This window comes from Dermacentor silvarum, chromosome 1, assembly GCF_013339745.2.
Source record: "Dermacentor silvarum isolate Dsil-2018 chromosome 1, BIME_Dsil_1.4, whole genome shotgun sequence".
NCBI classification, from domain to species: domain Eukaryota; kingdom Metazoa; phylum Arthropoda; class Arachnida; order Ixodida; family Ixodidae; genus Dermacentor; species Dermacentor silvarum.
Genome location: NC_051154.1, coordinates 388,142,803 through 388,169,382, shown reverse-complemented (window position 1 = coordinate 388,169,382; position 26,580 = coordinate 388,142,803). Strand labels below are relative to the sequence as shown.

At 47.1% G+C, this 26,580-nt stretch overlaps 1 protein-coding gene across 4 annotated transcripts in view; it reads left to right on the top strand.

The window, feature by feature from the left end:
- Positions 1-26,580, top strand: part of LOC119437522 (uncharacterized) — a 478,366-nt gene that overhangs the window by 116,889 nt on the left and 334,897 nt on the right. For 2 of the 4 annotated variants that reach the window (XR_007465130.1, XM_049660648.1), the window contains exons 1-4: positions 3,375-3,485; positions 3,976-4,079; positions 10,707-10,811; positions 25,502-25,591. Coding sequence is in view for 1 of the 4 variants with exons in the window: in XM_049660653.1 (XP_049516610.1) it covers positions 1,094-1,256; positions 3,976-3,990 (178 nt within the window). In the remaining 3 variants the exon portion in view is untranslated. Of the gene's footprint in view, positions 1-1,093; positions 1,257-3,374; positions 3,486-3,975; positions 4,080-10,706; positions 10,812-25,501; positions 25,592-26,580 lie in introns of those variants that run through there. The other 2 variants (XM_049660649.1, XM_049660653.1) reach the window with 2 other exon arrangements.

Sequence of the window (26,580 nt, the reverse complement as noted above, 5' to 3'; positions counted from 1 at the left end):
ACCCAACTGGGTGCACAGGAGTTAGTGGTTGCTGTTTGTCGCTCCTTTGTTTACATCATTTATAAGTTCATGATGGTGTTCTACCTTTTGCACTTTGTACTTTTCCAGCCGAACCAACATAGAAAACGTAACTTTGTGACTCTCAGCACTCGGTGTAAGGCTGATGCTGGAGCTGTAATGGCAGGGTCTTTGCAAAATTTGTGCATGCGACAGTAACTTCTGCTTCAGGCGAACTAGAACGCTTCGCTATGATGTGCAGAATCTGCTTGTGTCCCACTGATAGCAAATTATATCACTACCTCTCGAAGAAAATATTTCGGCAACTGCACTTTGTGAAATGGCAGGTGATCAGAACCATTCGGACGCCATTTAGGAAGAGCCACTAGCCACATTTCATTCTTTAGACAACTTTTTTAACAGAAACTTGCAGCTTCATGTGGGAAAGCGCTGAAAACAAAAATAAACTGCATAAAGATGGAAAACCAAGCTGGTTAGTAAGCGTTATGTTGAAGATAATGAAGCTAAAAAAGGAATTTTTTAATCAAAGTGACGTCGAATCATAGCTGCCAAAGCCAGCATCACTTTCTTTAATTGTTGCACATACTAAAGAACGACTTCATATATAATGCACTACTGATATAATGACCACCTTTTGCGGAACTATTGAGTTCAATATAAACGGATTTGACTGTACATAAAGGTTTATAAATGCCAGACCATGACCTTGGAGACTTCCAGCGTGGTGCGTTCACTGGCTTACCTCGGACATCATGCCTCATCATCGTGCTGATTCTCAACGTTTGGTGTCATTTTTGGCAAGCAATAATGGCTGCACACTTTTTTTTTAAAGCTTCGGTACGGAAAATGTTTACTTCTGCTAGCTTTCTGTGACGCATCAGCTCGTATTTTAAACGTCGAATTTCAACGACAGCTGCTGCGCATCTCCACTATTGGAAACTAGGTCTTTTACAGGTTCTGAAGTTTCGCTGCAGTTGCCCTTTAAAATGACAGCTGCCCGGCAAACACGGTTGATCATCAGTCTACAGAGATTTTTCTACGTGTCTCTGCCCCTTGCCGTGCCTACTCCTCACAGGGCCAAGCAAGCAGCGTTGGCCATGGCCTGCAAAGACCCATTTTCAGAGGAGGTGCGGTGCACAATATTGAACTCGTGGCAGCCGCAGAAGAGTGACAAAGAGCAGCTCCTTGAGTTGTCCGGCAAGTGCCCTGTCTCAAGCCAGGCGCGCAGATCACTCTGGGTAAGCACTGTGCTTTCATTTGGGACTGTTGCTCCCAGACAGCTTTCCAGCATCGCAGCTGAGGGGCCGTGGCATTTGTCTGCTGAGCACAATGAAGCGCTGGCGGTGGTCTCTTGTATAAGGGTAGTGCCCCTAAATTTGTGCCTAAATATTTCAGAAAAATATCATTGATGCGTGCGTTGCACTCCCTTCCCACGTGCTCACCTCATCAGCCACAGCTGCACAGTGGTATCTCTGCATGGTTTCGTCACAGTACACAATTGTGTGTTGCCGTCACCTCTTGGTTGTAGTCACAGTTGATAAAATCTATTGCTGGGAAGCTTGCTCGCTTAAACATTGGACGCCATGAAATTCGTTTTCTGGTCCCCTGCAGTTTAAGCTGTAACACTTGCAGAGCAGTTACATAAACATGTCTCACATTTTGGTCACAATTTCTTTCGTAGGCAGTTGCATGCATCACACACACGAAGGTCTGTGGTTTGTGCAATACACCATCACTCCTGCACCACCTGAAAAGTATGCAGTTCGGTTGCAACACTTTGTTATTATTTTGCATGAAAAGTTGAGCAGATAACGCCGCACAACCTCGTGCGCTGCACAACCTCAGCCGACCTACATGACGGCTTCACCTTTGAAGAGTGCAGTACCAAAATTGGGGCGTATCGGTTTCTTTGAGCGTTTCTGCAGTTGTCGACTAAGCATTGGTTAAATTTGTATCCTAGGAACCCGTTGCTTGTCCTATTGCACTTTGTGTACATGTTTATACAAGGTCGCTTGCATGCATTACGCTTCATCTGTATGGTATACACTTGTGCAGTGAGCTTCCGGTTCTCCTGTGCCAGCTGAAACATAGATAATTAGGTGCTTTTGCCTGTAACAATCCGTTCATGTTTTGCACAATAATTCCGGTAGTTATTTTTTTCCGCCCAACCCTACACACAGCACTGTCCAAGCCCGCATCCGAGGACCACTTTGTTTTGTAATAGTGCACTTGCAGTAAACCAGATTCAAGCTTCTCCAGCTTCGCAGTTACGAGCCAGCGACGATGAATGGAGCTGGCAAACAAAGCTCTAAAAGAGGGTCAAGGTCGTTGAACACAGCGGCAAGCATGTCCGATTTTTAAAGTAAGTTAAACCTCGTTATATTAAAACAAGATATAATGAAATAATAAATGTAACGAAGTAAATGCCATCCCCCTTGAAATCCCCATAGAGATCCATGTATTTAAAACCTCATTTTAACAATGTAAAATTGTTCAGCCAATGGATATAATGAAGTAGATTTGTCTTGGAAACCAAAAATGCCAACTGTTGCACACTGAGCATATCACATTCCGCTGGTTTCCATACTCATTCTTCCTGGCAGTTTGAAATTTTACTACCGAGTACGTGGTCGAGCAACACTGGTCTTTCTCACCGCCACTTGTAGCCGCACGCACGGTTACCGCGGACTGAGCAGCACTTCTCTCTTATTGCACCTCTCTCTGGCGCTGCCGCCTAGCTGGCACAGCTAGGCCGGAGGCCACACCTAGCTGCACCTTGCCACACCAAAAAGGTCTGCTCGATTCGCCTGCACCACTGTGAACCAGTTCACGGCAGTTCACGAAAAATTGGAACCTGTGCAGCACAATTTCTGTGGTGCAGGCACAGTGTGACACTCGAAACAAATGCCAGGGGGCAGATGCGGTGCGGGTTTTTTTTTCCGAATAATGTCCACAGAGTGTGTAAATTTGAGTGGGTCCTGAAGTGCTCGTATAATCAGCTTCTGAAGCATAAATACCCGCGTGCTGTGTCGTCTGCTGCGCTGCTGCTTCGCACCTGTACGTCTGCATCAGGTCACTACTGTCAGGAGAAAGGATGCAGCAAAATCGTGAACCAGCCTTGCACCTTTCCTGCACCTTTAGAAACGAATGGCGTAGTTCGGAGGGTGCCATTGCTGCACCACTGAAATAAATGGCAGGGTGCAGCACTTCATTAACTGGTTCAGGTGTTGCAGGTGAATTGACTGTACCTCTAGGTGAACCGTGCCACATATAGATGATACTTGCATGTGACGGGGTAAAAACCAGTGCCTTCCCTTCTCTCTCACTGTGGCGTGCCACGCTAGGTGATGCAGCTAGGCGTGAGCTACGAAATTGCGTGAAACCGGCACGAGCCATCCAAGCCAAGCCGGTACAGTCACACATCGCAAGTGCAGCTGCCGCCGGCCAGGTGGAGCCACAAGAGAGCAGTGAATGAGATAGTTTTGCTTTCATGGGCCGAACAGGTCTGCGGTTCTGCGGGTGGCAGAGCCGTAGCTGTCTTTGCATGTTTAATGTTGTGCACACCAATGGGCATATACTGCAGTAAAGGGCATTAGTCGATATAACGAAGTAATTTCGGCTTCCTCTCTAATTTCATTATAACGAGGTTTGACTGAGATGCAAATTTTTTTTTGCTCTTCTTTGAGCCGCACCTAAGAAACACGGGCATGCATTTATGCATTAGAAGAGCGCAGACCTTATGTGAGAATTGGTACATACCTGCCAACTTCCCAGCTTTTTCTGAGAGACTCCCAAATTTCCACCACTCCTTTCGATTGTATGGACATGACCCGAAATTATCTGAAATAAGAGAACAGACTTTTGTGTGCTGCACCACCTTTCCATTGTACAAAAAGTGCCCTAAATTCAGCAGTGGTGTGTGTCTGGGTGCTCATCCGGTCTTTCTCTTGCTTCCAGGTGGCCAGGAGGTGAAGGTGGTCCACCACTTGGCGTCGGGCGCCTATGCACAAGTCTATCTTGCGCAGATATTGAACACCCATGACACCTACCTGGACACTGAAGTGAGAATTTTGTTGTCTTCTGGCTACTTTAGGCATGCCCTGTTTGCAATATCACTCTCTAGGATGACCATGCTATTGTGTATTGCATGCACCGGAAGCGATTGCAACAGACGAAAATGCGTACTAGCGGCCCTCCTTGGGCAAGTCTAAGATTGAAAGGAGAAATACCAGAATTGAACATGCTGTTGATAATATGAGCTAGGGGCTTGGATATATGATCTGCAACATACTTAAGGGCCACATCACTTCTTAAGGCGAAAGCCTTTGATGGCTCATGGGTCAAAAAATCCGACGTCCAGCATTATGGCACCAAACTTCTTGATGCCACCATGGTGCCTACAACAAAGGCTGTGGGTTCGAGTGCCTTAATTCACTCTATCTTAATATAGTTAAATAAGGCAGTTGAACCCACGGCCTTTGGCGGGAGTCGAACCGACGACCTTTGATGTTAATTAAGGTGAAGTTAATTAAGATAAAGTTAACTAAGGCACTCAAACCCACAACCTCTGGTGGGAGTCGAACCCACCACCTTTGGTGTTACAGTCGCCGAGAATTTGGGGGACCTCGCGGGGACCGAAAAATTGAACAGTCCAAAAAACTCGTTGACCCCCCAAAATAGTTTGTTAGGCTTAGAGTGGCATAAAAAATTCTATAATAATGCCCTGCCTCATACTACACTATAGTCAGATACAACTTTAGAAGACAGCGGGATTTGCCCCTCAAAGGCGGATGCACACGAGCCGGCACCAATAGGCGCGCACTTCAGGTGACGTCAAGAGCTGGACGGCCGGTGTCCCCGCCGATGGAGAACATGCCTAACATGGCCGCCCTCGCTTCGAACTGGGCTGAGTCGCGTCAGCTCTGTGCGTCTCCCTTCGTCAAAGTGAATTCGAATTGTTTGTGGTGGTCTGTCATGCCGGAAGTATTATTGTTAGCTTACGATGCACAATTTGTGCCACGTGCGTTTGTTCTGAGCCGAGAGCCGGCGAAGAAAGATTGCACCGATCATGGGTGACGCTGCACTGCGCTTCGTGTGGAAACAGGATCCTGCAGCGACATACCGCTGCAAACAAGCATCGTGCATGTTTGTTCTGTGGTGTTTTGTTTTGCTCCTAAGTGAAGTTACGACGAGGAGAGTTTGCCAAAGTCTGGTACCTATTGTGAGCGGCGGGTGCGTTTGTGTACTGTGCCCCTGCGTTTCTCGTCGGACGTGGTGAAGTGATGGAGAAAAACCATTATCAGGATAAATGAGAAAAGCGTGCGTGGATGAAACCAACCTGCGAGTTTCTCAACAGAAAATATTTATGAAAGCAACCTCCAATGCAAAGATTCGTTGCTGCCAGCTCAGCTTGCAAACGACCGATCGTTGGCAGCAGTGTGATAAGATAGCCGAGCGTCTAGCAGCGTCGTGCAAGTGTTGTGTAGCACCGTCGATTGATCTCTTTCCACCAATGCTAACAATCAGTGACTAACACGCGCTACTTGAGCGAATGTCATTGGATTGTTAACGGTCAGGCGTTTGGAAGCAGTGTTTGTTTCCCTAATGTCAGCCTGAATGCTAATATAAAATTATCACTGGTACACTGGTGCCGTTGCAAGGCAGCTTGGCATGAATTCGCATCACTGTGTGGCTTAGAACTCTTTGCTCACTGCACGCGCCAGCTGTAGAAAGCCTGCTGTGACATAATCGCACATAAGCTGTGCTGTCAGCGCTCGACTTGCTTTCCCACAATACAGCTTTGCGCTTTGTCGTGATATGTCGCTACTAAAAAATTCCTATGACAGTGAAGGCAACAGAGCCAAAATGTACATTAAAAAAAAGCATGACAAAGTAGGCACAGCTGCTTGTGAACTGACTCCAAATAGTACTACTTGCATCTGCGTTAAATGTGTGTGCGTGTTTTCTTGTGTGTTTGTGTATATTTGTTATTTTGCACTTTTTTGTATTTTAGATCTTAGTTTTCGCTCTCGCGTTTGTGTTCATGTGTGTGAATATGTGAGTTCTTTCGTGCGTGTATGTATTTATTCCTATTTCTATCCTTTTATATTTGCATTTCTTCTTCTAAGCATGCTGCAGCCACGACTTTCTTTACAATTCCATTAACTCGTCTCATTCAAAGCGCCAAGTCCTGTGAATAGCAGGGCTGGCCTCTTCGATGTCATTAAAGCCATTCACTCTTGTCTACCTTGCCTCCTCAGTCTGTCACCTTGCTTTGTTTTCTCCTACTATTCTGACCTTGCTTCTTGTGCTGTTGCCGCGACGTGATTAACCAACTTGCACCAAAGAAAGTTCTATCAGCTGTGACAATAGAAACATTGACAGATACAAAATGTTGAAAGCATCACATGGCTTGCACAGTTACTTTGTCTCTTACCCCTGTTCATGTGTTTATGCATCAGTGCATACGGTAGCTTGCCAGAAGTGCACATGAAAAGGTGCCATATTGTGAAACAGTACCTTGCTATGTTGTTGCATTCAGTCTTAATAAACAGACGGTTTTGCTGCCCGTCACATGTGGTGGTACACATATATAACATTGTGCAGTGGGGTATCATTTCCTGTCTTGACGCTTTCATCATTACAAATGCAGTTTTCTAGTGATTGGAGTGCAGCAAAGCAGTGCTGTGAGAGCTTTTGCAACTTTCACCATTTATTACTTCCCCGATATCACTGTCTGAATCTGTCCGTCACTTTGCCTACGGATTGTAATGAACAAAGTGACTCACTAAAACACGTTCAACTTTACTGAGCATTTTTCCGGTGCGTAAATATGACAAAAAAATGCTAGCAAAGTTAATCACGTTAGTAATTGTGCTTGCATTCGCATTACTTGCTCGAGTCAGTATAATAAATTGAAAATTGGCTATGACAACACTTCAATTTTCAGTGCAGACTGCTAACGGAGCCATAAAGCGTGCTCCGACTACTGCTATTTCACTATGGGGAGCGTCAAACTCGACGGTGGCTGCCTGATTGAGCATTTTGGGCCTCACTAAGCTAATGATGTCTTATATTTGTTCTCTTTTTCGCATTACTTGTGTGAGCCAGATAAGAAAATAAACAATGCAACCACATGAATGTGCTTTGGCATTCAAGCTACTGACAGTGGCTGTCAGTTTCGTGTTGTCTGCTGCTATTTCACCACCACTCGCTATGACATGACTGATTTCCAGTGCAGACTGCTAACAGAACCATAAAGCGTGCTCTGACTGCTGCTATTTCACTATGGGGCGTGTCAAACTCGACGGTGGCTGCCTGAATGAGCATTTTGGGCCTCACTAAGCTAATGATGTCTTATATTTGTTCTCTTAATCGCATTACTTGTGCGAGCCAGATAACAAAATAAACAATGCAACCGCATGAATGTGCTTTGGCATTCAAGCTGCTGACAGTGTCTGTCAGTTTTGTGTTGTCTGCTGCTATTTCACTACGACTCGCTATGACATGCCTGTGATTTCCAGTGCAGACTGCTAACAGAACCATAAAGCGTGCTCTGACTGCTGCTATTTCACTATGGGGCGTGTCAAACTCGACGGTGGCTGCCCGAATGAGCATGTTGAGCCCACCAACGATAATCAGGGTTAACAATAGTGTTTCAATTCGAATATGCCAGCATTTAAATGTGTTTCTATGCCACTTCTTAAATCGAGTACAATGTGTGCAGGATGTTGCTTATCAGAATTGAGCTATATTATAAGGAATATGCCATAAATGGAACTGCTTATTTATTTGAGAGGTCACAGAATGGATGGTTGGCTGTTGCGAACCCACCGGCAAAATTTTGGTAGCCCTAATAAGGGCTGTTGTTTTGTTAATAAGAAGCCTTTATGCTTCGTCGAGTGGCTGAATGCCAGACAGCTCGCAGTCGGAGTCGCTTTCTTCAGTGTCATCTTCACCCAGCTGGATGATGATGGGTTGAATGTGCACACTCCCAGACGTGTCAAGTCTGAACTTTGCCTCCAAGTCCATCACATGCTGAATGCTCTTCCTCCAGTCTTCCGCCGTTACTTGCTTGATTTTCTCGCTCAAGATGACGTCGACTGTGGACAGCTTGAAGTCTCTGTTGTCCGCACAAGACCTTGACCCACACAAGCTCAATGGGATTAAATTCGCAGTGGTACGGCGGGAGCCTGAGTACAATGCAACCGGCCCTTACAGCTGTGTTGTCTACGATGTAGCTCAGAAAGCGTGACTTTACAGATGCCACCAGCTCAAGCAGCTGCTTCTTTATCATCCTTTCACCGTAGGTGATGTTCTTGCTTGTGAGCCACTCCTGTATCTTTTCCTTCTTCCAGGCCGTCGTCGGCAACACAAATGCGAAGCTGCACAAACACACATAAATGTGCAACGTCTCTGAGACACACTTGGTCTGTGGATGCACCACTTGCAAAATGGCAACAAAAACTAAAAAAAATCAAAGAAAAAGCTTGATCTCTCATTAAGTGATTATGACATAATGCTGACCGTAAAAATAAAGAGAAAAGGTAAAAACTGTCCCCTGGAGTGTTTTGTCAGCTAAGGAAGAGCGGGCATAGCCTCCGAGACTGGAGGATGGCGAGCGCCATTGAGTTTCTCACTATAACACCTAGAGGGTAATTTAGCACCACCGTGTATGTGAGTTTCTTAAGGGGCGCTGTGCCTTTATGGGAATGATGGGATATGTGTCTGTGAGGCTTGTGTTGGCTGGTGTTGTATGAGGCTTCATCCAAAATGTGGATATGGCTACACAAATAATGTGTTCTTAAAATAAAATCTACATAAAAGGCTTTTATTGACCCATATTACATCTCCTAATAAAGTTTACTCACCTACAATACATAATCAACTGAAGAAAAGCAAGAACAGACGACAAGGTGTTTCAAATCGAGTGAGAATCTTGTCTTCTGTCCTCCAACTTTAGCGGCCAGCTGATACTCTTTACGTTTCATATAAATGTACATCCAGTAATAAGTCCTCAAAATTAAACAAAACATGTTTTTGTGTAATACAGTCAAATCTCGATAATTTGAAGTCGAAGGGGCCCGGAAATTTGTTCGTATTAAAAGAAGTTCAAATTAAAGAAAGGACATATTTTTGAAGTACTTGAGCACCATATCACGATGCACGAATGGTATGAGTCATGAAATATTGCGGCGTGCAACCGCCCATGCCAGCCAACGCTCGGTTCCCGATAACGACAGCAAACGAAACTACTTCAAGGAGCGGACGGTGCCGGATGGCGACGGGCGGGCGTGCGCGGAGACCATCGAAGGTGAGGGAGGAGGGCGGCAGGGAAGCGGATTTGGCCTCGGCAACTCCGCCGCTTCGATTGCAGTGGCTTCAGTGGCTTCCCTCGCCCTCTCTCTCTGCTCCCTCGCAGCTCCCTCCCCTTCGCCTGTCTCCGTGCGCGCCCGCCGCCATGCCGGCACCGCTGGTACAGTCGGCCTGCGCAGATTAGCCCGCTCCCTCAAGTCTCGTTTTCTGCCATTATCGGGAAGCGAGCATTTGCCGGCGTGGGCAGTTTTGTTGGCCGGACTGGGCCTCCGCCGCTGCATTAAGGGCTCTCCCCTAAGCTTTTGTTCTATGGCGGTGTCGCAGTAATGCCGGTCGGAGGCACCGCCGTGTTATTTGGCGCACTGCTGAGAGCATTGTCAGCCCGCGGTATGTTTGAATTAACCGTCGCAAATGCTTTTGTGTTTGAATTACTGAGCGTTTTTGCTTATTGAAATACACATAACTTTGACGGGACCACAGTGTCAGTTCGAATAAACCAGCAGTTCGAATTAAGCTTGTTCGAATTAACGAGATTCGGATGCAATAAAGCTAAAACAGCTTTTTACGTGCTGTTTCAGCGGGAAATTAATCATTGTGACAGGTGGAACGGTGCTAGCCAGGCGCGTCTTCAAGGCTTCCTGGCTCTCTGAGAACGATGCCAAATTCACGTCACAATGTACCGGCATTCCCATGCATACCACAGCGCAGGAGCGCCAGATTTCCCTCTAGGTAATATAGTGAAAAAATCTATGGCGTGCGCTCTTTATTGATAGTGTGCGCCTCCCAACCTTGGAGGGTATAGAGCGGGCCACTGGAAGCCAAGCCAGCAGAAAATTCAACATGGTGGCCTTCAAGACAGGGTAGCATGGCCTCGGAACAAGCGATTTAGGTCGGAAAATAGAAAATCAGTTGTGAAAATGCATTAGCTCTATGGGAATGGTATATTTGTGAAGTCCAGAATATCCAACAAGTCCAAATTTTTGGAGTCTGAGATATCCGTCGGTGACTGTAATTAGGGCGAAGTTAACAAAGGCACTCGAACCCTCAACCTTTCGTGAGAGAAAACAATAGGAACTAACAACGCGTTCGAATGAGAATGTCAAGTAATTTAATCAATGTCTCATGAGCGCAGAGGCTTTTGCCTTCTTTCTCGTTAACATAGCTAAATTTACTGTCAACTTTTTCATCAGCACCTGCTGTGACATTATTAAGACCCTGTTTATTGCTCTTAAAGTTCGAAAAGGGGTCACTGGTATTAAACTAGTTGAGTTAAGCTGTCTTGATGCCAGGGTATTTTTACGTGGGTCTCTGATTGAATCCCAAATGTGTTTTACTGCTCAACCTTGCTCCATCTTGTGCTCGTACTTTCCCAGATGGTCATGCTGAAGGCAGACAACAGCAGAATCAGTGCCAGCTGGGAGAAATACATCTGCCGCGAACTGCTCCGGCAATTCAAAGAGGCCTTTTCGGGGGCACCTGTGAGTGACCGCTTGGCCAAGACTGAACACGAACTGTGGCTATCAGGCACAAAAGATGCCATTTATGAGTGCCTTTGCAGTCTGCATGTACTGGTCATGATAATCGAGCCATGTCACACAGGGGAGGACTTGGGACACTTGGCCTAGGGAAAGAAGTACCCTACAAGCCTAGCAAGCGAGTTTGGAATATTTTACTTGAGTTGGCCACACGACGACCTATGTATACGACAGGGCCAGCCAGCACAACCAGCACAGGGCCAACGGCACAGGGCCAGCCAGCATGTTGTGGGACACGGAAAATGTGTACTCTTGCAGGCGTAAAGCCCAGTGGCCAAGACGGCCTGTCGGGTTTCTGTGTGAGGATAGCCAACATAAGGCATGATGATCTGTCACGACGGTGAAATGTGGACCAAACAGGTAGGGGCAGAACTTAGCAATGAACCAAACAAGGACCAAGCATTCACATTCTGTGATGGAGTAGTTTCGCTCTGGTGCTGAAAGAAGACGGCTAGCATACGCGATCACGCGATTGGTGTCCCGCTGTCATTGGGACAAGATAGCGCCAATGCCATGGCCGCTTGCATCAGTGCGAACTTCTGTGTAGGCATGCGGATCAAAATGACCCAACACGGGTGGATTGATAAGGCAACTGATAAGCATGGAAAATGCTGCAGCCTGGTCGAGTTTCCAATGAAAAGTGGTGTCCTTTTTGAGGAAGCCTGTGAGAGGATGAGTGATTTCGGCAAAGTTCAGGAAAAATCAGCAAAAATAGGAACACAGCCCTAGGAAACTTTGGACATTGGTAGCCGAACGCGGAAGTGGAAACTCACCGACGGCGCGAACTTTGTCAGGATGAGGCTGGACGCCAGCAGCCAAGTGACCAAGTACTCGTATTTGGCGGTAGCCGAAATGACATTTTGCAGAATTGAGTTGTAGGCCGGCTTGTCGAGGATAGCTGAGAGGTGGTGGAGGTGGCTCTCAAACGTCGGTGAAAAAACAATGACGTCATCAAGGTAGCAGAGGCATGTGGTCTATTTGAATCCACGCAGAATAGATTCCATCACTCGCTCGAAGGTAGCAGGGGCATTACACAGTCCGTAAGGCATGACTTTAAATTGGTAGAGACCATCTGGGGTGACAAAGCCGGTCTTTTCATGATCTCGTTCGTCTACTGCGATTTGCCAGTATCCAGATCGCACATCAATCAACGAAAAATAACTGGCACCGTGTAAGCAGTCCAGCGCGTCATCAATGCACGGAAGCGGATGCATGTCCTTTTTGGTAATCTTATTGAGCTGACAGTAATCGACAGAAGATCTCCAGGTATTGTCCTTCTTTTTAACCAAATTGACAGGTGACGCCCACGGACTGCAGGTAGGCTCGATAATGTCTTTCAAGAGCATTTTGTCCACTGCCGTTTAGATCACCTGGCATTCAGCCGCAGACACATGGTAGGGGCTCCGGTGTATAGGAGGAGTGTCACCAGTGTGGATTGGATGGTTGATCATACGGGTACGACCTAGCGGGCAATTGCCAAAATCAAAGATGTCTTCATAGGACATTAAAATGCGGCGGAGGGTGTCTGCGTAAGCTGGTCGCAGGTTGGTAGCTATCATTGGTGTAAACTTGTCGTTGTGTGAAGTAGTAGCGGTGGAAGCTGCAGCAGTGTCGAATCGGGGTCTGGGCATAAGAGCAGCTGCTCCACAGTCTTCCAAAAGGGACAGCACAGCAAGAGGTACACCCTCAGGAAGCACTTGCAGACACGAACCAAAGCTCAGAAGAAGAAGCCACGCTCGATTGTTGACAAGAGTTACAATTGAGCTTGGTAGGGCTTTTTGATGTGCCAGGAGGACGTCAGAAAGTGGTGACACCACGTAAGGACCATCTTGAAGTGGTGGAGAAGGTGACATGAGGACGTAGGTCACAGCATCAGGTTGCAGTCGAACAAATTCAGTAGAACGAAGTCGGGATTTGTGGTCGTCGGTGAGGTTGACAAAGTAATGAGGCAGTTCAAGGCAAAGGGTGCCGGTTGCACAGTCAATAAGTGCTGAATCTGCAGTCAGAAAGTCGATTCCAAAAATCACTTTGTGGGGACACTTGGCCAGTACAGTGAACAGGACTAACACTGGACAGCTGGCAGTGGTAACAAGGGCTGTGGTTCATGGCTGTTGTACTGCCATTAGCTACTCGAACGGCAGGCGACTCGGCAGGTGTCAGGACTTTACGGAGACGGCTACGAAGATCTGATCGCATAACCGACACCTGAGCGCCAGTATCGATGAGGGCTTGAACGGATACATCAACAAAAATTTCAACAAGGTTCGGTCGAGCAGCAGGGGTCAGCAGAGGTTTTGCAGTCTGAGTCATCAATGCAGCCTCGCCTCCGTGGGCTGCATTGCTTAGCTTCCTGAGAAGCGGCCCGCGTATGACGGGGATGAGGGACGTCGAGGTGTAGGCGAACGGGACTGACGGCATTGCGGTGAGGGCAAGTGGCTAGTGGTGTTTCCCCGAGAGGGAAGGCCGGCATGGTATGGTTCAGAGAGGGGCGACAGAGGCCGAGGGTTTTGGTCGAAGCGGTCATCAGCTTATGGTCCAGGCGAGGAGTACGAGTGGCTACTACTGCAGTGGCAGGAGATGTGACCGACCCGGGAGCAAGCAAAGCAAATTGGTCTTTCATCTGGTGTTTGCCACTCAGAGGGGTTCCGATATCGTTTCGGGAATAACTGTCGAGGTGCAGCAGAAGCAATGACAGGAGCGGTAGGGGTGGGACGTGGGCGAACGGCAGACTGGATGTCCATGTTTGCAATTTATTGGCGGACTACAGCTTGAATGAGCGAGATGGTCATGTTGTCATGCGTATGGGGACAGTGAGAACTTGGAGCCATAGCCTCAAGTTCATGACGGATAACCTGTGTCAAGCTTGGCATTGTAGGCGGATGTGATGCCAGAGGATCGTTGCAAGAGGAAGTGGCAGCCGTATTCGGAAGTCGGTCGAAGCGTTGTACGATGCGTTTGCTCTTCGCTTGCTCAAAATTCCGACATTCCTTAATGATGGAATCAACTGTTGAGCAGTTCCTGCAAAGCAGGATGTCCGCATTGCCCTTCAAGATGTGTCCAACCCTATCAACCTCCAGCATGTCCGTGTCCGCTTTACGGCAGAGGGCCAAAACGTCTTGAATATACGCGACGTACGATTCATTTGATGTCTGGGCACAAGACGCTAGCTCTTGCTTGGCCTCCATTTGACGTCCCCCAGGTCTTCCGAAAAGATTGCATAGCTTTTCCTTGCAGGAGTCCCGGCTTCTTATGTCGGCTTCATGCGTCTCGAACCATACCTTCGTGGTTCCTTCCAAGTAAAAGATTACGTTGGCCAGCAAAAGTGTGACAACCCACTTGTGCTTACCGACGCGCTCATACGACATCAGCCAGTCTCCGACGTCGACCTTGCCAGTGTCTATGAAGATTCCCAGGTGATGTAGCTGGGTTAGCATCACTTCCGCTGATGTCTGAGCAGCGGAGGCAGCGTCAGTAGCTATAACAGCGGAACTTATATGACGTCCGCTGCGAAGATCCAGCGCCGGCTTGTGGCGAGATTACCCAGCACCTCCACCAAAATGTTACAGGGAGAAAATATATGTACTTACAATATATACAGTTCCATGGTTGCAGCTCTGTGGCCAGAGTAACACCATCTACCGATCTCCGAGACACTTCAACTTCACCTCCCAACGTTATTTTGGCCTCACTGGCACAAACTCATACGTGACAATATATTCAATTTCATTCGAATATTCATGTCCAATCGAACATTTTGTAATATCTATTTTTCGAATCAATACAAATAATAAAGATGTAATATTCTATGATATTCTAACTTTTCGAGTATTCCCACACCCTTAAAATCTAATCTGCGGTCAAGCACGTCGACTTTATGCATGACTTATCGAAGGTTCCTGCGTAATCGCTGGTGCCCGCGTGCCTTCCAGAAAGTACTACACAATGGTTGTTGCGCATAAAGTCTGATTACACAAGGTTCGGTGAGACCATACACAACAGATAGAATCGACGATAACACTAGAGTAAGCCCCAAATAATGCTGGTGTCTCTTGCGCTGAGTGATAACATCAAGTTGTTAGTGGGTGAAATGCACTCCCCAGAAAAAAGATAAGTGCATGTGTCAATAAGTAAAAGCCCGTTAAGTGGAATACCGCGGGGAGGCTACGAAAATTCGAATTGCTGTATTTACTCATATAATGAACGCACCCTCCCCCTCAACTTTCCCAATCATGAAGTGCAGTTTTTTTCCTCGCATAATGATTGCACCCTGAACTTGCTGCTGTGATGTAGGAGAGACACGGTATGATTCGGCATTTGATACGGCGCCCAACGGGTACTATTGTGTAGGACGCGGAATCGTACCGTGCGACTCCTACTTTTATTGCGATAGCAATTCTATGGACACTCCTGGCGCATTTTTGCCGTCGGCGCTGATGATCGCGGCTCAATCTCCTGCATTCAAGGGAGGAAAGCTGGAAGGAAATGTGCCATATTCCGTCGCGCGCCTGGTACCGGGGTGATGGGAGGGAGAGTAGTGGCGCAGAAACTGCACACTACACCGCCATGCGCGCCCTATCTTGAAAGCGATCTGCACCGGCGGCTAAGTATTGGTGCTACGACGGCTCATACCTTTGTGCGTGCTCCGTTCTTGCCATCCAGTTGGCATTGAACCGATACACAGCACGAAGGTCACTTCGCTCGCTGTTTCTCCTGCGCTTCCTCATGCCAGCGTTTTCACGGTGAGTGTCCGCGGTCGTGGGTGTGATATGTTCATGTTTGCCTGTGCGCGCTGACACCAGGCTTCCTAATTTACATAGTTTGTGAATGTTTGCAAGTTTATATGGCCAATAAAACTACTATTTTTACTTCGTAGAGCTGTCTACGCATTTGCTATCGCAGTCGATGGTTCGCCTGTCAGGCAAAACTGCGACTTTTTTAGAGGTGGCCGCAGAAAATAATCACTCAAAATTTTACCCTGCATAACGAATGCACCCCCAACTTCCGCATATTTTTGGGGAAAAAAAGTGCGTTCATTATGCGAGTAAATATGGTATACAAAAATCGAACTAATAAAAGTCAGAAAAAATTGCTCGGTTAAGGCGCATATATTGTCCGATGTAGAATGAGCGCGCGCGCTGCATCACGTCTATAGTTCGATGCACTGGTGCAGCCAACATAACCGGACGCAGCGAACGCAGTCCGACGTGCCCGACATCGAGATGGCCACCCACAATGCATTGCCCGAAGCAAAAAAAGGAGCCCGCACTTTTTCGCCGATGGTCGCAGACAGCGGTTTAAACTGGCGTGCGGGTTGGGGATCGTTCTGCGCATGCTCCGAAAAGAGAAGCCGACGGCGTACGCATTGAAGTAGAGGGTACTAAAGTCCCTATACCTTCGGAAAAGTACTGCCATTCTTTGATCAACCCCGATTCTCTCTCTCCTGTATGTCCGCTTACACGATGATAGCGCGTGCTTTCACTTCATTATATTTTGTTTGTTTCGGCCTCGGAGCCATGTCGAAAGTCCCCGTGCATAGCCGCGGCGGCGGTGGTACGCGCCCGGCCTGAAAGCTTCAACGGAGGCTTTCGAGACTGTCGACTTGCTTTCGCAAGCAAAAAGTAAAGAAAAAAAGCAGGCGTTTTAGGAGAGGAGACGGCGGAGGAGAGAGTAGATGGCGGTAATTTTATTACATAGGGACTTTAGAGGATACGACATTTCGGCTGGCTCAGCGCAAGCAGCGTAGCGTGACTGGCCACAGGCGATGCCTGCCTGTGCACCGAAAACATCAAACTATAAACGCGCCTTTATAAACGCATATTAAAAGGCACGTTTATAGTTCGACGTTTTCAGCGTGCGGGCAATCGTCACTTGTAGCCAATCACACTACGCCGCTTGCACTGAGCCAGCCGAAATGCCATACCCTCTATCAGGGGTGGGACTCCTGTGCCAATTGCGCATTTTCGATACAGACGCAAATTCCTGCACAAAACTGCGCCAAACACAGAAAATTGACCAAAATTGCGCTACGCTGTGGCAGAACAGCTTCGGCAGTGGCCGCAAACTGTGAGCGGATTCGTTCTCTGAAAAAAGGTGCAGCCTTTCGCATTACGCACACCGCGTGACGGCACTTCCCGCAGAGTTTCTCATAATTTTCGCGCTTATAGCAGTGGGCTTTTCGGCGCTTCCGGCCGGCGCGCGCGCGGCCTCTGCCGGCTGTTGCTCTTTTTGGAACGGCTAGTGTGGCTGTGTTAAGAATGCACTAGAATACGGTTGAGTGGGCCAAGCTGCGCAGCAGCGTTCCCTAGCTAAGGTGCTAAACAACAAAAAGTAGGCTGAGAGCGCTGCGAGCGAGCTAGATAGTTCGGAGGCACACGCTCCAGTGGGTGAAGCGAGTGGGCATCTGTGTTCCCAAGGCCGGTTTAACGTCAAACTATTCCAATCTGTTTTTGCCCATATGGGCGAGACGTGAGCCATTTTGGCCTATCACGAAGGGCTAATGACGGATTTGGAATAAAAAGTCGCAGTATCGCCCGAAAGGTGAAACATGGATTGCAATAGCAAATTAGTAAATAGATGTATATAAGAAGCAAGCATAGCAGTTTTATCGGCCGTATAAACTTGTAAACATATGTTCACTCACTAAATTAACAAGCGTGGTGTCACACACACACAAGCAAACGTGAACACATTTCACTCGATTACTGCATAAACTTGCTGTGAAAACGCTGGTGTGAGCATGTGCAGCTGCAGCAGCGAGAGAACTCACTTTGAGCTGCCTCGCTTCAGCGCGAACTAAGCGGCAAAAAACAGCACACATGAAGCTATCAGAAGTCTCACTCGGTCCCTATCACAGATCACTTTCAAGATAGGGTCCGCGCGGCCGTGCCATGCACAGCAGCCGCCAAAGTAGAACGACCTCTCTCCCCTCCCACCCGTGCCTTGCGCGCAATGGAAGACGGCGCGCTTCATCCCCGCTTTCCTCCGTCGCGCGTGCGAGCTTGAGTCGACATCGTCGGCTTGCCCTCGTCGGCCCATCCTCACGCTTTCGCTCGCACATACAGTATACGGCGCGCAGGGACGATGTTATCACCCCTGGACTTTGTATGGAACATCACGGCGACGGCGATGCCAGAAATGTGCCTGGTGTGCCCATATAATTGCTGTCATAACAAAAACAGATTGGAATAGTTTTACATTAAACCAGCCCGGGGTTGCATGATTGCACCTCTCTTGTTCTGCTGTCACATACAGTGACTCAGAAATTTTTTTACAGTGTCAATTGGACCGCTTAATTTGAGAACATTTTCCTTTATCGTCACGAGCGTAGGCGCGGGAATATATAGTTTGATCGTTGTCCAACCGATGTTTCCAGCTTTATAGGAAAGCATGCGCCGAGCCGCTGTTCCACCCACTCTTCCATATTACGTATGGAAGTATGCTATAACTACAAAGTACACTTCTACTGCAAGCTTCCTGTTGGTTTATTCTGTGTTTTTTTTGTGGTTTCGAAGTGTGCTGCCGTATTCCATTATTCTACCAAAATTGAGATTGGCCTGCTCACACTTCAAACTGCTTCAAAATGAAATTTATCTGCTCCAAATTGCGCGAAAATGAAATTTAGTCATCTCCAAGCTGCTCAAAAATGCCATTTTGTCTGCTCCAAACTGCCCCAAAACACATTTTGAGCTGCTTCAGAAATTGCGCCAAAATGACTTTGGACAGTCCCACCCCAGCTCTATATTACAATGTGTGTGTCATTGGCTTCTCTCTTCGAAGCGTGCACAAAACGATCCCCAACCCGCGCGCCGCTTCGAACGGCTGTCTGTGACTGTCGGCGAAGCAGCGTGGGCGCGTTTTAAAGCGCACGCCACCGCCGATGCTCGCCGCAGGAACAGGCACCTAAGATGCAAAGAGCAAAGCTGCACAGCCCGCGCAGTGACACCAGCATGGCCAGCATGCTTACGCACTCTCCCCATCGACGATTGCATGGAGTTCGAATTATCGGTGGTGGCGCAGATTTCAGTGTAAATTAGCAGGATGCATTACATATTGTTTTCAATACATTGTTTGATGGACCGCGGCAGCTACTTCGAATTATCCAGATGAGTTGGGAATTAACAAGCTTTTACTGTATAACGAGCATGTACAGTGGAATCTCGTTGATACAATATATACTAATCTCGTTGATACGTTTTTCGAGAAACGTTTCGTTTTTCGGCCAATGTTCGTAAGAGCAATGCATTTTCGGATGATCCGATTTTTGGTTATGTTTTATTTTCTGGGTCCCGTCAAGATTATATCAACGAGAATCCGCTGTATGCATTCAACAATAGATTTTTCGGACATGCCTGGTAATTCGAACGCCTTCGCGGCACTGCCACATACCCCACAAGCCAATGTACAGTCAAATGCATGTATATAATAAAGTGCTTGGGACCTCCAAAAATTTTTGTTATACAGCTCACTTCGTTGTGTAGGGAAAGCTAAGCACTTAGATTCAATAAAGGAAAACCTTTATCTAATATTGAGTTAAAGAGAGGCTTAGTGAAATGGATAATTCTTTTGTGCGAAAAATTCATTTGACAGAATGTGTGACTGTGGCCAATTTTATTGCATCGAGGTGCCCAACGGCGAAACGCACAAGCTATGCAAAGTTGTGAATGATTCAATGATGCTATTGTCTACCTTGCTGTCAAAATTTGTGATTTGTCTACAGGATCTTCATCACTGTTGCCTTCGTAGACATTCACTTCCTTTCCATCAAAACCAGTGATGGCTTTAAAGACATCGTTGATCGTAAATTACAATTACATCACATCGTCGTCAAATTCGACGTATTCGTCAGCCATCAGCACTGCTGACGTGCTACAAGAATCGGTGTACGAGTTGAGTGATTCCTGCAGCAACGCAGCAGGACTACTTTTGACAATGGCATGCTCTTCAAGCGCGCAGAAGGTGCTTCTGTTGGCGCTAATACAGAGTGCACCTCTGTGACGTCTGCGAAGAGCAGTGGAGGCACCACTACGTGGCGTTTATTGTAAAGCAACACACCTTAAATGGAGAGTTAAGCGCTTAAGACGGCGATGTGGTTCACGTGATGCCATTCAAGAAATCCAGAGTAACTTAAACCAAAAGTTGGGGCATGCTAAGCGTCGGTACTTCCACTATACATTGCCAAATTTTATGCGCTTCGCTCCACAAAAATTTTGGGCCTTTCTAAGAAAAAAAATCAGCCACTGGAGACACCAAATTCCTTTGTTGTAGTGATTTTTGTAAATGCATTCAGAATACATATGAAATGCAAATTCAGCCAGTACATAATGAGTCCTTTGTTATAAAGGTCATTTCACCTTTGAAGTGTTCATTGTAAAAAGGACGTCGGAAATTTCAGACCATGAAACTCTTTGCCCTCTGATATTCCACTGTTTTGCCCGCAGGTTCTAAACTGCATTAATTGAAGCCATTTTGATTCTCGCAACCTTGAACTTGCACTCTCGCACGGCAATTCATTGGCAGCCATAGTAGTCGTCTTGTGCTGTTTCTAGGCCTAGTTCTTGCGGTGCCGTGATTTTCATTCAATGGATTCGCCGCTGTTGGAAATGGGCTTTTGCCATCTTCGCTAATGCCATTGTAGTGTGGAAAGCACGGCAAGCGTTGCACACTCCTTACTATCTTTGAGCTCAAAGACATCTATTTTCCCATGAAATAAAACTAGTCATGCTTAAGGAAGGAGAGGGAGACTGGCACAGCACTGTAAATGGTAACTAAGTTTATCTTCAACCTCTCGTCAAGACAGCTTTTGACTTTTGAATGCAGTGTTCTCGCAAGGAGTCGCAACTTTGATGGGACCATGACACAGCCGCTGCTGTTGAAGATTTTCGTGGGTGTAGAAGATGGCAGAAAGCGACTTCAGAAGGGTATTCGAGAGAACGTATGGCTCAAGGGCATCGGTATCCTATCAAAGATAGGAAATAGATGTCAGGATAACCTTGCAAAAGAAGAGAAAATTGCGATTAAGGTGCTCTGAAAAAAACACTGTGATCGTCATGCTCCCCGCTCACAAGGGAAACAAGCGAAACCTGCTATGCGTACGAGAAAAAAATTCAAGCTCTCATTCTGAGCTTGACCTATGAGACGCTCAAAAAGGATACCACACCAGGGGTACAGAGGGAAATGAATAAGCTCCTGGCTGACGTCTTCAAACTTAACCTGAGTCAAAAGCAATCTACCTGTAGTTCATCTGTCGAAATGGCTTCGTGCGGGGGTTCTATAGGCTTCCCAAGGTCCACAAGCGTACCCTTCCTCTCCACCCAATAGTGTATTTCACACCCGCTCCACTCCGGGCGTTGTCCAACTATCTTCACAAGACTATGGCTCTGCTCGGGGGAAAAACATTGACTCATGCAATGCCGGCCACTTTGTAGAATGCATAAAGGAGGTGACGATAGGCAGTCATGAATGCATTGTCTTGTGTGCCGTCACCTTGCTGTTCACAAGTGTGTCTATTAGGCTTCCAGTCTCTGTCGCCTTAAACGTAGACGAAGTCCTGCGCAAAAGGACCAGCCTCAATGTCGACAAACTCTGTTCTTTGTTAGAGTTCTGCTTGAATGGAACCTACATTAGTTTGCAGGACGAATTCTACAATCAAGCTGGCGCAACTGCAATGGGTGCAGCGATCTTGGTCACAGCTGCGAACCTCGTAATGGAGCATATTGAAGGGATAGCACTGCGAGCTTTTAATGACAAGCCGAAAGTATTTCAGGTTTGTTGCCGATTGCTTTTGTGCCATGAAGTCGGTTGTGAACAGCTTCCTCACTCATCTCAACTTCATAGACCAGGTGATCCAATTCACCGTAGAACAGGAAGAAGACAGCACTTTGCCCTTTCTGGATGTATTAGTCCAGCGCCATGATGAGCAGGTTACTTTTCTGTGTACAGAAAGCTGACGCACACATGCCGGTATTTGCAGTTCAGTTACAACCCTGCAGCCCATTAGGCCTTGGTGGTTTCAACCCTTTTCCGTGCAAAAACAATCTTCACGTTAGAGGAGGACAGGAAGAAAGGAGAAAGCACTGTAACCCCAGAGCTAAGGAGAAATGGGTACACAAAAGGCTTCATCAGTCAGATGTGGCACTGGCAGGGTCATCCATCCTCATCTTCTTTGGACCCGCCGCCCCCTTTCGTAGGCGACAAAGGAAAGTCAACTCGTGTCGGCATTCCATATGTTCCCGGAATTAGCAAACAGCTTTCGAGAGTACTGGCGAAAGGTGTCAAGGTTGTGGGGTCTTAGGGTCTCACAGGAGTGCCGACGCTTAGCAAGCTTAGCGAGCCGCAGGGCCGCGTCAGCCAACGCCTCCCCTGCAGGCGAGCTCAGATTGCAAGGGGCTACCGAGCGATGCACGCAAGAACACGGTATTGCTCTGAGTAATGGGAACCATTTATTGACTCCGTCGGCACCAGAACTTCACAAATGCCCGGGCAACGGGAAAACAACGGGGTCCCGCACCAAGGGTGAAAATATATATAGACAGGGGCACCTATAGCACGTCGCTGCGAGAGCACAGGCTCAAGCTGGGACACGCCGCTAGGAAAAGTCCGAGGGGCTATGCTACTTGCCCTCGTGATAACCAATGGGCCAACTCGCGAGAGCTCAGGCAATCTTCTTCCGCAAGTGTGGCTCGGCATGGTACGACTTCAGGCAAGCACTAGGCACCGCTCTTCGGCTTAGCGTCAGGAAAAGGATCAGCACAAAGTACGCGCTCCCCGCATGGGCAAAGGCACCGTGCGCGAGCTCCAGTTCTAGTCACAAAAGTGTCGGCGGACCAGAGGAAAGCATGTACGTACCCTGCACTGGTCCTAGAAATAAGAGAGCCACGCTCAGCAGTCAGCAGCCGAACGCGGTCGCATCGTGACGTTACCAGCTCGCCCCCACCGCACATCGTTGCGAGTGGAGCGCCACCGCTGAAACTGGTTGCAGTTGGAACCAGGAACGGGGAGGGGGGAGATACGTAGGGATGGCAGAACAGGTGAAGCCTGCGCATTGGTGCTGGGGCATTCCTCAATCCCCACAAGCTTTTGCACAAGCCGGTGTCAACGCTCGACAGGTTGCTCCCACAGCTGAAGGACTGACCACCTGTGAAATGCCAGGGGATTGTTTACAAAGTGTCGTGCTCGAGGTGCCTGGCCACTTACATCAGCGACTCCAAAAGCTTTTTTGACAGAATATGCCAGCAGAAGAACAATGTACAGAAACTCAAAGCACAACACAGCGCTCTCGCTGAGCAGCGAAAGAAGCACGACCATGCAACTGATTTTAATGGCACCTCTGTGATTGACACCGAGACCAACCTGGTGAGAAGACTCTTGCTCAAATCATGGCACATTCAAAATACTCATGGCAACATCAATCGGTCGTTGGGGACGCTCCCTCCTGTGCACACCCATGGACTTCTCTTCATCAAACTTCTCTTTAATAGGCTCCTCACCAAGCCACATAGTAAATTTCGATCATACACTGGAAGTTAAGTGCCCTCTAAGTAGTGTTCTATGGCAATGATTTTTCAAGTTGTGATTTTTCAAGTTTTTCAAGTGAGTTTCAAGTCGGACAGGCATTTGAAGTGCCTGTCCCAGCCGTCCGATAACCTATGTCTGTGTGGCCTGTGCCATCTGCACTCGCAAAGTGAAGGCACAGCTAGCAGGCGAGGATGGCAACCCGCACAACGCTGCGTGGCCGTTTAGCTGGACTGACGACAACCGGCGCTTGTGTCTGCAGCCGCCGCCTCACCGTGCACTCAGTGGAGCGTCATTGGCGGCCGAATGGGTGGCCACGTCTTCATATAAATGCCATAAAATGAAAAGCAGTTCGTGACATGCGAATTCAAGCACATTATACGCTATTGGTACTTGGCCAGGCCAATAAAAAAATTTGTATTACCCTAAAATTCGTACGAGCTATAACTGTGTCATTGAGATTCAACTGCATTTCCCTACATGGACCAAAAGGGGTCACGGCTGCCTCTTGGTCTATATAGAAGCAATGCTGACTGCAGACTCCTTTGTTTTTGAGTGCCATACGGTGGCTTTGAAGAGTTTCGGTCGCTGATTTCTACCTGCCACAGTGGCCCAGTGCCTATGGAATTGTGCTGCTAAGCTTGAGGTCGCGGCTTGGGTCCTGGCTGCAGCGGTCGTGTTCTGACGGGTGGAATGCAAAGACGCTTGTGTATGGTACACTGGGCGCACATTGAAGCAGCACTAAGAAAAACAGTTTAAACTAATGAAGAATTCTTTTGTAGTACTATTTTACTTATTTTTGGAGTAATAGATTGATTATTTAAAGAGAGAATGAAGGTCAAAGATCTATTTCTTGAATTTTGCACCGAAATCCCAGCGTCGGCATGTCTGTGTGACGTCACAAATTTCAGAGTACTTTCTTGTATTTCGGCCGTTGTGGTTCTCCAAAGTTGTTAGGTTCACTGCTCTACAATGCAGTGCAGTCGGTCTTTACCAACAAAACCTTAACTAGGCCTGTGCAACCTCTGTCAAAATTCGTGACATCACGGCTGGCTGGTGTGGGAACTTAGAGGCGGCATCACCACGTCTCGTTTTTTCACCTTTTCTGGCTTACCAAGCATGTTGTAGCAGTAAGAGAGGCTTTCCTGCTGTTGTAGACAGACAATTTGAGCTGCATTAGCAAATTGCACTTCTCTTTAGCCTACCTCTAAAGCACTTCGGGCAGTGAAAATTAATCTGGAGCCTGTCGCTATGGTGTGTCGCATAAACATGTTCGTATGTTAGACGATTACGTGGAGTTCAGGAGAGACATAATGCACACTGGCTAAACTGACGGCAGCACACATGAAGAGAAAGTCTGAGTTCTTGGTTGATAAGCCGGCAGCTATACCGTGAATGCCTACAAAGTTTGTACATGTGCTTGCTGATAGGAACAGTGAAAACTTGCGTGTGGATGCAAAGCTGAGGAGTCAAGGTAGCATGCGCAATGTCCACCACTCAGTCTGCGACCGCACGCGTTGCGACGGGCGAATGAGAAATGCACTCGTGACTGCTGAAAGCTATATAGCTTGCCGAGAGCCATACAGCTGCTATGAATAGATTTGTGCCAACTTGGCACGACTGTGATAGCTTATTTACGTTCATTATGGCAAAAGAGCGCAGATAGAATGGGTGCAGCACATTGTCTTGCCTGTTTTGCCAACTTCCAAAGATGAATCTGTTTCATTCTTTCCAAGTAAAGAACAATTTCTTTTTAGATTTGTCACAATTTGGCACTTGTGTGAAGGTTTTGTACAAATCCCCCAACTCTTTGATATAAAATTATCTTACACTATGTACCATTCGCTTCATCTTCACTTCGAACCAAAAAAAAAAGAGTTGCTCAAGCCTACTGTGATGATGTGGCACTGTGCAAGCTGCTTGCATATTGCTCTTGTAAATTGTTTTTGCTTGTTCATGTTGTGATATTGCTCATCTCCTTGTCATAGTAAGCACCTTGGATTGTCGTTGCTGTTATACTTTTTTTTTCTCCTCTCAGTTCTTGTCAAGGCTGATCTGAGGAACTTATTAGGTGCAGCATGCAGAAGCTAGGATTTAATTGATGTCGTGCTTGTTTGTTGCAGGCGAAGTGTGTGGCAGACTTGCAGCTAGCCTGCTTCTTCAAGAATGGCGCCATCCTGGTGTTCCCCCACAGCCCGTATGGCACACTTTTGGTGAGTGGTTGGGTGGTTACACCTTTCTTGCCCATGACATCTTGCAGAACAGCTAGAAGGGAAACAAGGGATAAGTAACGAATAAGACTACTGGACAAGCGCTTGAACACCTTGGGAACATAGTTCTCCTGTTGACCCCTTGTTGAAACATTTGCTCGGCAACATTCCTTGTTCAACCACTGTTCGTTACTTCGAGCCTCCATTGTCCCCTGAACTTTTCTCTTGCCTCAAATCCCACAGTAATGTTTGCTCACATATAGCACAAGTAGATGAAAGAACAGACTGTGTCCTTGAAACTTGCATGCATTGAGTGCAGACCTTCTGGTATATATCCACTTCAGCACTTTGCTGGAACTGTTCACTATTGAAATAACTGTAGACTGTAGTGCGAGTACTTTGGATATGTTCAAGGGACAGTAAAGGACAAAATAAGTATTTGCACTGGTAAACCTTTCTACAATACAGACAATGTTCATTATTTCGACCCAGATGAGACTGATGAAGTTGGTCAAGTTATGTGCTGGGTCTAATTAAAATAGATGCAGAAAAAACAGTGCTCGCATTTTGTGTGTCTGTCCTTGCTTCTCACGCTGTTTTTAAAAAACTGCGCTAGTTCATTTGGTAGAATTTTTCCATATTTAATTGCTCCTTATCAAACTTTAACACTCACCCAATTTTATAGCGAGAAGAACATAGTATGCCTTTGATTCTTGCAAGAAGAAAAAAATTCAACACCAATTATCTTCACAGAATGGAAATTTATTCCCTTGATGTCCATCGTGATTGTGGAAAAATATCGGATCGGAGCAACCAGGAGCGTGCCGCACCCGTAGGAAGACGAAGAAGCTGAAGTGATCGAGGGCACGCACACCGGCAGGGGTCAGTCAGTTTTTGCCTCAATGTTGGAATTAACGGTTGTCTCCATCTCACGTCATCGGACCAGTTCTTTCGCTACAGTGATCACCCTCAGACAGCAGTTTATCATCTGT